This window comes from Salminus brasiliensis, chromosome 5 (assembly GCF_030463535.1).
Source record: "Salminus brasiliensis chromosome 5, fSalBra1.hap2, whole genome shotgun sequence".
NCBI classification, from domain to species: Eukaryota; Metazoa; Chordata; class Actinopteri; order Characiformes; family Bryconidae; genus Salminus; species Salminus brasiliensis.
The window spans coordinates 30,614,435-30,628,642 of record NC_132882.1 but is presented as its reverse complement, the minus strand read 5'-3'; the positions used below and the strand labels follow the sequence as shown (position 1 = coordinate 30,628,642).

At 44.0% G+C, this 14,208-nt stretch overlaps 1 protein-coding gene across 5 annotated transcripts in view; it reads left to right on the top strand.

The window, feature by feature from the left end:
* kcnc3b (potassium voltage-gated channel, Shaw-related subfamily, member 3b) overlaps nt 1–14,208 on the top strand; it is a 91,883-nt gene that overhangs the window by 47,665 nt on the left and 30,010 nt on the right. For all 5 annotated transcript variants that reach the window (XM_072680143.1, XM_072680141.1, XM_072680142.1 and 2 more), the window contains 2 exons: nt 7,973–8,954; nt 13,879–14,067. In XM_072680143.1, coding sequence (XP_072536244.1) covers nt 7,973–8,954; nt 13,879–14,067 — 1,171 coding nt within the window. The remainder of the gene's footprint in view (nt 1–7,972; nt 8,955–13,878; nt 14,068–14,208) is intronic.

Here is a 14,208-nt window from a genome sequence, read left to right as displayed (position 1 = left end):
AGTGATGCCTTACGCCTTGAGGCTGCTGCAAGCTGCCAAATAGGGATCTGGTGCTGGCCGTTTAGACGTTTAGTGACATGAAGAGTCTCCTCGAGTAACACTGACCTTGAATCAGAGCTGTGTAATCATTATTCACATCAGACAGATGACAAACACACACACACACACACACACACACACACACAGACATATTCTGTATGCGCGTGCGTGAGGGGTTTGGGGGGATTGCATCAATCTCACTGCACTGATTTCCTCACTGGATTTTGTCCTGATCTCCTAAAGTGTTTGGACACATTTTGGGAGTACATTCTGGAACCTGCACCTGATATACCGTGGCATGCAAAAGTTTGGGCACCCTTGGTCAAATATTCTGTTACTGTAACTGTAGCTAAGTGTGCGTAAGATGGACAGATTTCCAAAAGGCATCAAGTTAAAGACATTTCTTAAATATCAAAAAAAAATAATAATAAATCCAGGGTCTTTCAACTCCTGTCTTTCCCCCATTCCTCCCACAGAAGTCCTTCTGCACTGCTCTTTCGAGGTCTGTCCACAGATTTTAAATGCCGTGTAGGTCAGGGAAGTCGGCCATGGCAAAAACCTTTAACTTGTGCCTCCTAAGATAGTCCATTGTGGATTTTGAGGTGTGTTTGAGATTTTTCATCTTCAGTGTTTTAACAGATGTTTGCTTGCACAATTTGCTGGCATTTCATTGAATCCATTCCTCCCTCTATTAAGGAAATCTTTCCTGAGCCACTGACTGCAATACAAGCCCAAAGCATGACCGATCCACCCCCATGCTTAACAGATGGAAGAACAACAACAACAAAAAACACTCAGTCACTGTTTGTGTTGCACGCATATGAGTTTGGCAAGAGTTAGAGGATCGAACCGCTAAGGCCTGGGGTCGTGAGTTCGAACCCCGAGCCTTGCTGCTTTACTGTCAGCGACCGTTGTCCAACAGGGGTAGATAGCACTCTCTCCCCTCATCTCCTAAAGTGGTGCTGTCCGTCTGTTAGCTTGTGCGGTGGGGCTGGAGACCCGGCACTTTCCTCCTAGCATGTGAGGACGTGTGTTAAGTACTTACCATCATAATACTAATACTAATAACTTGCTCTAGTAGTAGTCTGTACCTGATGGTATTAGTGCATAGCATGCAATTGGGACACAGGCTCTGAACAGGTCATAGCTCTAACAAGCTAATTAAGCCTTTTGGAGATCAGTTCATCTTCTACTCACTTATCTACAATTATTTTACAATGATGGAAATTTTGATTGTTTAAAGCTGTTTATGTTAGCACTCCAGACCCTGTATGAATGTGTTCACCTCCTCCAGCAGATCACCTGATTTACTGCAATGAAAGACTGATTAGATAAGCGAGGTACTGGATGGGAACTGTAAACACTGGACTTTTCAAACTGGAAGTTTGGGAACTACTGAGATGACACACTGACACTGTTCTCCATCTGCCCACTTCTATATTGTCCAGCACTAGCCTGGCGCAAGAAGCTGCATATGGGCTGATGGTGCTGTCTTTCATGACTCAGCAGAAGGAATCTGTACCGTCTGACATGTTTGGTTTCTGGCAGTGTGGCACCATCCCTCCTTGCTGGTCTGGAAGGTATGGTCATGCTGTGCTGATGTTTCTTTTGATCGCAGCTTTCAAGGCTCCATTTGTTCATAAGATACCTTTACATTTAAGACATTTAGCAGATGCTTTTATCCAGATTGACTTACAAAAGTGCTTTGCAATTTATCCAAGAATAACCTCATCTAGTTTGAATAGGCTAAAATTTAAAAGATACCTCTAGGTTTAGACACTACTAAACACAAGTCAGTAAGGTAACCACTCAGTGAGTGACCACAAAGGCCACAAGTTGAGTTGTAGCCAGTGAGGCTAAAAAGTGGTAAACAGTGGAATGTAGTGGTGAACTATAACTCCTCGACCCTACTGCATTGGCTATGCTGACCTCTGAAAGGATGGCCCATTCTTAAGACCCAAAATAAAGGAAATAGCTCTTATCCACTGCAGGGCTGAACTGTTCCGGTGGATTTTATGCGCAGACACAGTTCGGCATGAAATGCCTACGAACCGGGCCGAACCTGGCTTTCTCAGCACAGCACTGCCATTCGTTGGGCTTAATGATGTAGGGATTAGCTGATTGGCTCCATATCTACATCACCTCTGTGCCGCAAGACCCTGGGTCTTTATTTTTCCATTACAGAAAAAGTGTCTCTCTCTCTCTGTCTCTCTCTCTCTCTGTCTCTCTCTCTCTCTCTCTGATTTCACTTTGTTAGTTAGTGGCTAGGTAACATCACACCTGAATCTTGACTGCAGTGTGCTCATAAACTGGGAGAGGTTTCTGTGCTAAAGACAGAGCAGCACCAGTGTACGTGTCTGAGAAGGAGTTTGAGACTTTTACACACACACACACACATGCACATGTGACTGGTGTATTGACTGGATGGATCTCTTAGCTTTACGAGATGATAAGACGGCATATGCATGACTTTGAGAGAGCAAGAGAGAGTGAGAGAGAGAGAGAGATGTGAGGTTTAGTGTGAGAGGGAGGGGGATGAGAGAAAGCGAGAGAGAGGGAGGTGGGGGATGAGAGAGGAGAGAAATAGGGGACCTGGGCTCAGAGAGCTGGTTACTGCAGCAGTTTGTAAGTAGGTCAGGCTGAGGAGATGGAAAGAGAGAGAGACAGACAGACAGATACACACATACACACAGTGTGAGAGAGAGAAAGACAGAAAGCTAGTGAGAGAGGCTGTGTGCGCCACAGAGAGATCAACAGACTGACAGAGAGCAAGACAGACAGAGTGAGAGAGACTGAAAGAGAGTCACAGAGACAGAAATAGAGAGACAGACAGAGTGAGTAAGATAAATAGACAGATGGTGAGAGACAAGAGACCGTGAGAAATAGATCGGCATTAAGAGAGAAACGAGACAGTGAGAGAGAGAGAGACTGAGAGAGACAGACAACTAAGACAACTAACTTGTCCAATTAAGACGTAAGCCCAGCCCTCTGAGAGCTCGGCCCAGGAGCGCAAACGGGAACCAGCCAGGAGCAGTGAGAGAAGGCGTGAAACCTAGACATAGAGACAGACAGCAAGAGAGAGAGACTGAGCGAGAGAGTTAGAAATAGAGAGACAGACAGAGACAGCGAGACAGTGAGAGAGACGGACAGAGAGCGAGACAGTAAGAGAGAGGGAGAAGTGAAAAAGGAGCGAGAGTGGGGGAAATAAGCATGTCTGGGTGGGAGTGAGAGAGTGAGAGAGGAGTGGAGCAGAGAAGAAAGCTCTCAACCCTGTTTTCTCTCCTACATCTTACTCACATGATTGGCTGTGTGTGCAGACATGTGTGTGTGCAGACGTGTGTGTGTGTGTGTGTGCAGACATGTGTGTGTGTGTGTGTGTGTGTGTGTGTGTGTGTGAATGCAGTATCTTTCCTCTCTCACTCCCATCCCGTCTCTGTTCTCTCTCTCTCTCTCTCTCTCTCTGTTCCATTATTTATCTGTGCAAGAGGCTTACAGTGCACACACTATGTGTCCAAATGTTTGTGGACACTCCTTCTAGTGAATGCATTCAGCTATTTTAAGTTGCAACCATTGCTGACACAGATGTGCAAATGCGCACTCACACACACACACACACAAAGCTTGTCTAGTCCCTGTAGAAAGGTACTGCCAATAGAATCGGACTCTCTGGAGCAGGTCAACATGAACCTATTGGCAGCATGTCTCATTCAGTTCAACTCACATTTATTCAGATAGCGATTTTTTTTTTTTACAACTGCCGTTTTGCAGTAATCCAGTAATAGGACAGGAGAGCAGCAAATCATAAAACATAAAGACCCCTGGTGAGCAATCCAAAGGAGACAGGGGCAAGGACGAACTCCCTTACAGCTGGAGGAAGAATCCTTGGGAGGAACCAAGGTGGACCCATCCACCTCTGGTCGGAACTACCTTTTTATGTTAACTTTACCTTTTAAGTTATTGATAGGAAGGTCACCATACCACCACATTACACTGTTCTTCTGCTCAGGTTTGCAGATATAACAATAATGTAATACGGCTAACGTAATCATAATAGATAATGTTTAGAATAATTAACATAATGTTGGCTAATGGCAGCGGGCAGCAGGTGCTATGACCCTGGCCCCTAGATAGCAGTGAGTGTTGTACTGAGCTGCAGAGAAAAAATCAGCTCAGATTTTATGCATCACAGTATATTGCCTTGCTTACAGTATCACAATAAATCGCAGTATATTGAATCATAACCTCTGTATCTTTATACAAACTGTATCTCCCGGTTCTTGCCAAAACAGAACCCTATTATTTACCCTGATAAACTGGTAAATCTCAGGCCCAGCTCCTCTCTGATGTAGCTTTTAGAGACATTAAGCATCTTTTATCTATTAACATTTTCACATTCATACGTATGTAAAAAAAAAACAAGTCATTTGTCCAACAAAATTTGTCCAACATTTATTCCCAATATTCCTTTTTACTTTATGGAACATTTCTCTCAAATCTCTAATACAGTGGTTCTCAATCCCGGTCTTAGGGACCCTCCACCCTGCTCCATCAAACCTTGAGTCACATGATTAACTGGGTATTAACTGCTGCAGCTGCTTGATAATGAGCTGATCATTTGAACCAAGAGTGTTGGAGCAGGAAGGCACCAAAAAAAAAAAAAGAAAGAAAGAATTGGGACCAGAGACCAGAGATTAGAACCAGTGCTTTAGCTTCACTGCCCCAACGAAAATGGTCTAACTGCATAATATTGAATATTTTTGTCATTGAAAAAGTTTTTAAATTAAAAAATATATAATAAAAAGTGCTTCACCTCCTGATGAAATGTAAAACCCACTTCTTCCTATTTTTATCACACATATTTGTGACACCTTATTTTTAAAAAGGGACGGTAAACATCAAAAAAGTGGTTTATTGCCTAAGGGCAACACCATAGACTAGAGCATGACCAAATATATAAAAATGCAGAATAAATCAGGAGGGGACGAATACTTTTTCACGCCACTGTTTAAATTTCTAAAATGTATTTTAGAGAAGCATTCCAGGAGCAAGTGTCCCAAATTTGCATGAAAGAACTTGGCATGATATGCCTATGTCCCGGAGTCCTCGCCTACGTGGGCTGAATCTGCCTGTACTCGGCACTGTGGAACAGTCTGATGTAGTGGGATGGTGACCTTCTTAGCAATAATTTATAAATGGTTCTGACCAGAGGAGGATGGGTGAGTCTTGGTTCCTCCCAAGGTTGCTTCTTCAGTATCTATGGTAGCTTTTCCTTGCCACTGTCTCCTTTGGTTTGCTCACTGGGGGTCTTTGTGTTAATGCTTAATGGTTTGTTGCGCTCCATGTGAATTGATTAAAGGTGGGCTACTGAGGAAGCCTGAGCATCTTCAACACTGTTAATAGTAATAGGAACGAATAAAGAACTAATCTATTAGAGTAACTGTGTGTGTGTGTGTGTGTGTTTGTGTGTGTGTGTGTGTGTGTGTGCTACCGAATGTATTTAGTCCAGGAGCCCGTCAGCAGAGACCATTCAGAGAAAGTCCCTAGAGAACATCTCCCAGTGCTTCATTAACAGAAGAATTATTTATGCTCATGTGTGTTTAGGATCCCGATGTTACTGGCTAAAGCATGCTGTGGAGTGTGTGGAACAGTGTGTCAAGCTGCCTGAGAAGCTGCGAATACAGTCTTGGCCATATTCCATCACAGACTTTGCCACATCAGCTTAGCTGCAGGTCAGATTGTGTGATAAATATTGTCTGGCAGTGGAGCGCCAATGCCAAAAATGATGCCACATCTACATATTGTATACACATTAAAACTTGAGGATCTCTAGGGTTCTCTAGGGAGCCATCCACTTAAAGCAGCATTATAGGTGATCTAGGGCTCCCCCTACAGTCTGGAAATGGAATGCATGTTTTGAGCCACCACTAAAGGACATGCTTTACACATTTCTGGACAAGTTACGAGATACAGAACTGTCACTGGAAGTGGACTGAGGTGGTAGAGTAATACATATTTCAGGTCAGTGAAGCATCAACATGATTTTGATGCAGTTATTTTAAGGCACAGATGCTACATAATGCTTCTTTAAAGGTTCTTTAAGAACACATTATTGGTTCTTTAATGGCATCACACAAAGAACCCTTTTATGGCATCTGTTTTTTTTTTAGAATGGAAGCCAGGGATAGCCTGATCTTACAAAGAGCCTCCAAAACTGGGACTCCACTGCTCCATCTCACACAGCTGCATACTGCTCTAAATTACCCTACACACACACACACACACACACACACACACACACCTGTAAGTAAACCACAGTGTTCTAAAAAAAGTATCTAATCTTTTATACAGGTGTGTGTGTTTGTGTGTGTGTGTGTGGGATCTAAAACACACACACATGTGTCTGTGTGGTCTACTGTGGAGGGGTGTGTGTGTACCTGATTGTATAATCAATATACTGGTATTACTGGTATATGTATTGGATTGTACAATAAAGGTGTGTGTGTGTGGGGGGGGGGGGGGTGCTACTGTCCAGGTGTGTGAGTGTGTGTGTGTGTGTGTGTGTGTGTGCACTGGATCTAAAACACACACACAGGTGTCTGTGTGGTCTACTGTGGAGGTGTGTGTGTGTACCTGATTGTATAATCAATATACTGGTATTACTGGTATATGTATTGGATTGTACAATAAATGTGTGTGTGTGTGTGTGTGTGGGGGGGGGGGGGGGGGGGGTATACTACTGTTCAGGTGTGTGAGTGTGTGTGGCCTGTAGAAATCTGGGGCAGGCTTTGCTCTGATGCTCCACTGACGGAGAAGACCCAGTTTACTCTTTGGCACATTTGGAGCAGACTAGGTTTTAAGAGGTGTGTACATGAGCATCAGCAGATAGATGGTTAGGAGGAACCATGACTCCAAATTGGAACCTACTCGACGAGCACTGGCCATCAGTTTTGAGTGGCTTTGGAGCTTTGGAGGGTGGAACTGCATTTTTAAATACTTGGTGGAGCGCTGAGGGAAACAAGGGAGGGAGGTTTGAGCGAATGGGTGGGGCACTGGGAGCAGAAGCAGGGATTTCAGGAGTAAAAGATTGGGATTTATTTGAGATTTCCCGATATAGAATTCATCTAGCTGCCCAGAGCTGTTAGGCAGTATGTAAATGAGGTCGGCTTGCCCCGAGGCGCCGACCAATCAAACCGTAAAGGTCAATAAATAACCTAATATCACATTATTTTTGTAATTTAAATGTTAATAAATATTAATAAAATATTCTAATATATGAATATAAGAATATGGTATTTGATGATGGCGATTCTGTAACTGTAAAGCATCCCGATTGTTTGTTGCTGTTTTTTTTTCACACCCTGTTATTTTGCATCAGAATGAAACACTTGGATTTTCCTTTTATGATTGATTGGAGAAAAAAGTGATGGGCTCTGCTATTATTGTCTGGTTTACATCACTGTGACGCCCCCAGTAGCCACACAGTATAGCTTTGCCTAGCTTAGCATTCTTTTTAGAGCAATAAGAAGAATTGTTAGTATTTTTACAATTATTCCTGAGTCTTACTAGCCCCTTCTCCAAGCAATGCTTCATCCTGTCAGCGAGCATTAGTTTTGAACCTTTTTGCCTCACTTCCATTATCTCCTGAAGTAAGTGTTGCGTTTAGGCCTTAAAAGACTTTGGCCAGTGGGCTGGGTGTATGTCAATTTTTGTAGAATTTGTAGAATGAATCAAAAATTGGTCTGTTACCAACAGGGGTACTGAATTCTCATTATTCAATAATGCCAAGATAAGTACAGTATTGAATTTGAGGACACTGGTGTTAAATGGTGTTAGCTGGTCATTACTTTATTTGTAAGAATAATAATTTAATGATGTATATTCAATAATAACATATGTGTTTTTTCTTTCTTTCTTTGCTCCTTTCTTGCTGCAGTATGTGGCGTTTGGCTCCCTCCTCTTCATCCTCATTTCCATCTCGACATTCTGCATGGAGACCCACGAGGCCTTCAACACCATCTACAACAAAACGGAGAACGTGACGGTGGGCAACGTGACGCGGGAGGAGATTGTGTATGAGGTGGTGACGGACAGCTGGCTGACCTACGTGGAGGGCGTGTGTGTGGTGTGGTTCACCATCGAGGTGTTCACCCGCGTCGTCTTCTGCCCGGATAAGGCCGAGTTCTTCAAGAGCGTCCTGAACATCATCGACTTTGTGGCCATCCTTCCCTTCTACCTGGAGGTGGGTCTGAGTGGTCTGTCCTCCAAGGCGGCCAAGGACGTGCTGGGCTTCCTGCGCGTGGTCCGTTTCGTCCGGATCCTGCGTATCTTCAAGCTGACCCGCCATTTTGTGGGCCTACGGGTGCTGGGCCACACCCTCCGCGCCAGCACCAACGAGTTCCTGCTGCTCATCATCTTTCTGGCCCTGGGGGTCCTCATCTTCGCCACCATGATCTACTATGCTGAACGCATTGGGGCCAACCCGGACGACCCCACGGCCAGCGCCCACACCAACTTCAAGAACATCCCCATCGGCTTCTGGTGGGCCGTGGTCACCATGACAACCCTGGGCTATGGTGACATGTACCCGGAGACGTGGTCCGGGATGCTGGTGGGTGCTCTGTGTGCCCTGGCTGGTGTGCTGACCATCGCCATGCCCGTTCCAGTCATCGTCAACAACTTCGGCATGTACTACTCCCTGGCCATGGCCAAGCAAAAGCTGCCCAAAAAGAAGAATAAGCATATCCCGCGAGCCCCCCAGCCTGGCTCACCCAACTACTGCAAGCCAGATGCCCTGGCCATGGCCACCGCCTCGCCGCAGCGGATCCTCGGTAACGTGTTGGGCGGGGTGATGGGCTCAGGAGGGCTGACAGGAGACTGCCCACTGGCTCAGGAGGAGATCATAGAAATAAACAGAGGTAAGAGACATAAACAAACACAGGAGAGGTTGTGCATAGTAGTACCACGGTTTGAGGGCAATAAGACCCTCATGTGTTTTTGTAATTTGATCAATCTATTATATCTATTATTTCAATATTTCAAGACAGTTCCTACCATTCTGTTGAATAAAGATGTTCAGCTTACTAACATTAGCTCAGTGGTCTCCAGCCCTCCTTCTGAAGACCTGCCTTTCTGCAGGAAACAAAAACAGCTTTCATGCTGTGCGAATGCTTTTAGCCAGATTATTATTATTACTATTATTATAGTCAGGCATCTAATGTGGATGTATACAAACAAAACATGCCAAAAGTCATGGGACAGAAACTAGTATCTGTAGGACCCTCTCCAGCCCAGCAAAGTACAACGTCTGGAGGGATATTAAGCCATGCCATCTGGGCAGCCACTGGACAACTCTGTGGTACACTCATACACTACATTTTAGAGTGTATTTATAGGTGCAGGATCTCTAGTGCATTTAGCCATTTAGGGTCCAGTTAGCAACGGGTGTTGTGGTGTTAACAGTGGGTCTTCTGCTTCCATATCCCATGGAAGCTAAAGAGTGCTGCACTGACCTGTGGGATATGCGTGTGGGGGCTTCTGCAATGAATGTAGGTGTGATTTTTGCTGTATATAGCTGTGTATAGATATAGATATATAAGACACATTTTTCCATTAATGGTACATCGTCTGATTACCAAATCTCAACTGTGTGGAATATCAATAAGAAGAAAGAACACACTGGTGAGCTCATTAATCAGTTCAGTTCTGCTTCTGAAGGTGTCTATCAAGAATATATCAAATAAGATAAGAAAAGAGACAGTTTTGTCAAATAAACAGAGAGAATGGTCCGGATGGCTGAGGTTGGCTTTTCGATCTTTCTGGCCTTGGTCCAGCACCACTTGCTGTAGATGGTCTGCAGGTCAGGGAGCTCGGTCCGAATGATGCGCTCAGCTGAACACACCACCCTCTGGAGAGCCCGTCTGTCCTGCTTGGTGCTGTTCCCAAACTAGGCTGTGATGTTCCCCCGTCAGGATGCTTTCGATAGTGCAGGAGTAGAAGTTCCGCAGTCCCTTGGAGGGCAATCTGAAGACCATTAGGAGTCTGTGGTGGACTTTTTCACCATCTGGGCAATTGATTTTGAATTGATTTGATTCACTAATAACAGAATAAACACAAATAACATTCATACACAAAGTAGTGGTTTTACATCACGGTGTGCATTAGAACATCTCCGAAGCTCTCCTCCTGGGAGTCTAGCATAATTTATAGCTCTCATCCTACAGCTGGTTTGGTAAATCAGTGCTAACTGATGGTCAATCAGCTGGTGATGAAATTAAACACATCCATGCTGGGCTGGGGGAGCAAAAACTCTGGCTTTAAATAATGGGTTTATGTGCCTGAAACTTCTGCACGGTACTGTATATATGAGCAAGGGTCACAGGAAATGTAGGAAGCTCACACAGAAGACAGACAGACCCCAATTATTTATTCTACTCGAGACTTCCCGTAGCAATGAGTACAGATACAGCAACTGAATGGAGCACGAGCCTCGAGCATGCACTGAAACTGAAAGAACTGAAAAATGACACTCTGTAATCTCAAAGAGTCAAATGAATATATGAGAGAAGAAACATTTTGGACAAAATCAAGTATTTTCTGCATTTTACACAAAAATATTCCAAAGATCTAATTAAAGCAGAAATGGGTTGTTTTCTTTTATTTATGGTCAGCATTAGAAGCACTGCGCTTCTAATTGCCAGGCTTTATATTTGCCTAGCATGCTAGGAGCTGCTGCACAAGTAGCTTTAAATAATAGAATGGGCCAAATTTCAATAAATACTACTAATAGTGTTTATAATAGTAATGACACTTTTAGATCACACCATATTACACCTCATTCCGCCACTCCCACTTTCAAGGGTTTGTTTTCTGCCTTAGTTTTAGAGGGACTGGTCATATCAAATGGCTTATGGTCAAAGGGAATGCAGTCTGAAGTAGATTATTGCTGTGGACGCTGTTCATGAATTGGCCAATTTGCATTATTTAGAGCTATTTAGTGTACAACCATCATTCGTTTTGGACACAGATGGAATTCGAATCCATTCAGGCAGTAAACACACACACATGCACACTAGTGATCAAACACACACAGTGACCGTGCAGTGGGCAGCCATTGCTGCAGCACCAGGGAAGCAGAGAGGGTGAAGGGTCTTGCTCAAAGGCCCAACAGTGACAGCTGTAGCCCGGTGCTCTAACCGCTGCGCCCCCGCTGCACCACTGCCCAGTGAGCTAGTATGTATGGCAGATGTATGGGGGTTTGGGTGGGTGTTTTAAATGTAGCTCCTTCAACCATACACCCAGATGCCCTTTTTTTGAAAGGCGGTGGATATGTGGTGCTAACTGAGCAAGTTACACTACTACTGAATGTTTATTATCGCCAGGGTTGTAATCTATGTCAGCGGATCTGACATAGCGCCAGTGTTTAATGGAAAATAAGGTGAATATTCAGTCAATAAAATTGTGAGAGAAATGGGTGGGCACCTCTTTACTGATTGAAGCTGTTCAAGTGTGTGTCCCTCTCTTCAATTTGCTGAAATTTGATTGTAGCACCATGCTGGATTTTCTAGGTTGACAGTGCCAGCAGAGATGATGATGATGATGATGATGATGGAAAAAACCCAGGCCGTTTAAGTGCACTTACAGTATTTTGTGTGTGTGTGTGTGTGTTTCTCAGGAGGCACATCACCTCAGTAATAGCTGATTTCATATTTATGATCAACTGGTGACTCCATATGAGCCCAGAGCATTCCATCTGCCAAGCCTTAACACACACACACACACACACACATGCGCCAGTACACCAGTCCAAACAGTGAAAAGCCCTAGAGGCTTTTAGCTATTAGGAATTTCATTTTTGGTCATTTTCATTTTACCCCTACATAAACCCAGGGCTGTAAACAAAGCTTGGCATCTCCCTGAGAGAACAAGCATCTTTCATTAATATGTTACTATATGTCCAAATGTTTGCGGACACCCCTTCTAATGCATTCATTTAGCTACCAGTTAAGTTGTAACCATTGGCGATATGGATGTGCAAATGCACACACACACACAGCTTATCTTGTCCCTGTAGAGAGGTATTGCCAATAGAGTAGGACACTCTGCAACTAATAAACATGATCCTGTTGGCACCATGCATCATGCCAGGCATGGGCTGGAGGGCTATAATTCAGAGTTGTAGAGCAGTGGAACTGTGTTCTCTGAAATGATGGATGGTGCTCCATCCAATATTTCTGGGATGAGTTGGGGAGTTTTGGATGAGGCGGGGAGCTGATCTTCCAACATCCTGAACCTCATTATTGCTTGTCACTAAATGCAATCAAATTCTCACAGCAATGCTCCAAAATCAAGTAGAAAGCTTAGCCAGGACAGCAGAGACAGGTACTCTAACAAAAGCAGGATAAACTCTTCTCTAATAGTCTTTATTTCTAAAAAAAAAATGAATAAGCAGGTGTCCCAATACTTTTGGAAGCAAAAAGGGAACTGATCATTGGTCAGTTTCTGGACCATTTTTAACAAAGCTGACTGGAACTTCAATAGTATCAATTACTCTTGATTTCAGAAGAAACAACAAACTAGTGTCCGAATACTTCTGTCCATACAGTGTAAATGGTTTTCTTCCAAGCATCTTTCATTTGATCCTTGTTCTGAGGCCACTGCATTGTTTTTCCTGGACATATGAGAGTCGTTCTGTGTTCGGGAAGTAAACAGATCTAAGCCATCAGTATCTATATCCATACCTGTATACAGTGTCTGTGGATATTAATACACTCTGAAGCAGACATCGGCTCATTCAGAGCAATGCAGTGCAGTTCTTGCCCTAGTTTTACACATTCGAACCCTTTCAGGCCCACACTGAGGCCTTTCCACCTCTGCTTTTTTCATGTTGTAATTTTCCTGCATTTTCTTAATTTAGCTTTTGGTAGAAGACTGTGTGTCTAGGCCGCCTCTCTGTACGGTGCACTGTAATGATCAGGTGAACAGGGAATGGAACTGATCTATAGAAGAAGCAATGCACTGGGCAGCATCAGAAACTGTCTTGGTGATTTCACAATTGAGGTGCTATTTGTGTTTTACTGATATTTCACATGGGTGAAGTAACAGTACAAGACATACAGCCCTGAAAAAAATGAAGACCACTTAATTTTTCTTCTTACATTTGCATTTCTATGTGTATGGCAGCAATTTTATTCCAGGTATTTCAAACAAACAAAGCTGAGTTACCTGAGTGTGCAGATTATGAATGGTATAAAGGCACCCAACATCACATCCCTTTTATAACAAACTGTGTCAACAGACACAGTGGAGCCCAAAAGTTAATTAACCTATCAGATTAAAGAATTAGGAAGCAGTGATGCTCTTAAAACAGTGAGCTGACTCATCATTCTGGACCTGTCCCATATTGTACCTTTTTCGTCCCCAGGGTCAGTTTGTGGGGGGGAGGGTGAGGGTAACGTCATTGAGTTTCTGAGCTGTGACCATTGCTTTATTGACTGAGTGTTTGTGTATATGTGTGTGTGTGTGTGTGTGTTTACATGAACACTGTATGACCCTGACGTTAAAATGATAAATATTATTTCCCTCTCTTGTTTTAGATCTATTCTGCTTTTTTGCCTTACTCCTTTTTCACTCTCCCTCTCTCTTCCTTTCTTCCTCTCTTCCCTCATTCCACACTCACCTCTGTGCTCTTTCCCTCCTCTTTTTCTTCTTCATTTCTTCCCTAATTTTACACTCATTTCTTATCCTTTCTACCTGAATCACCCATCTGTCTTGCACATCTTGTGTCTCGCTCCACATCCCCCCTCCCCCCTTCACACACACCCTCCTCTTTCTTTGTCTCAGACTCGAAGCAGAACGGCGATGCGGCCAGTGCAGCTTTGGCCAACGAGGACTGTCCCACAATAGACCAGGTTCTGAGCCCTGAGGAGCGAAGTCCGGCAGGACGGACACGCGAGCGCTACCAGCAGGACCGCGCCTGCTTTTTGCTCAACACGCGTGACTTCCGGCCCACTGACGGAAATGTCCGGAAAGGTACGCCCACACACTCACCACTTACTCACTACAAACGAACACGTGCCCAAGGAACTCTCTCTCTCACACACACACACACACACACACACAAACACATACTCCTTGTTTCTCTCCTACAACCTGAGCACAGGAGGTCAGACA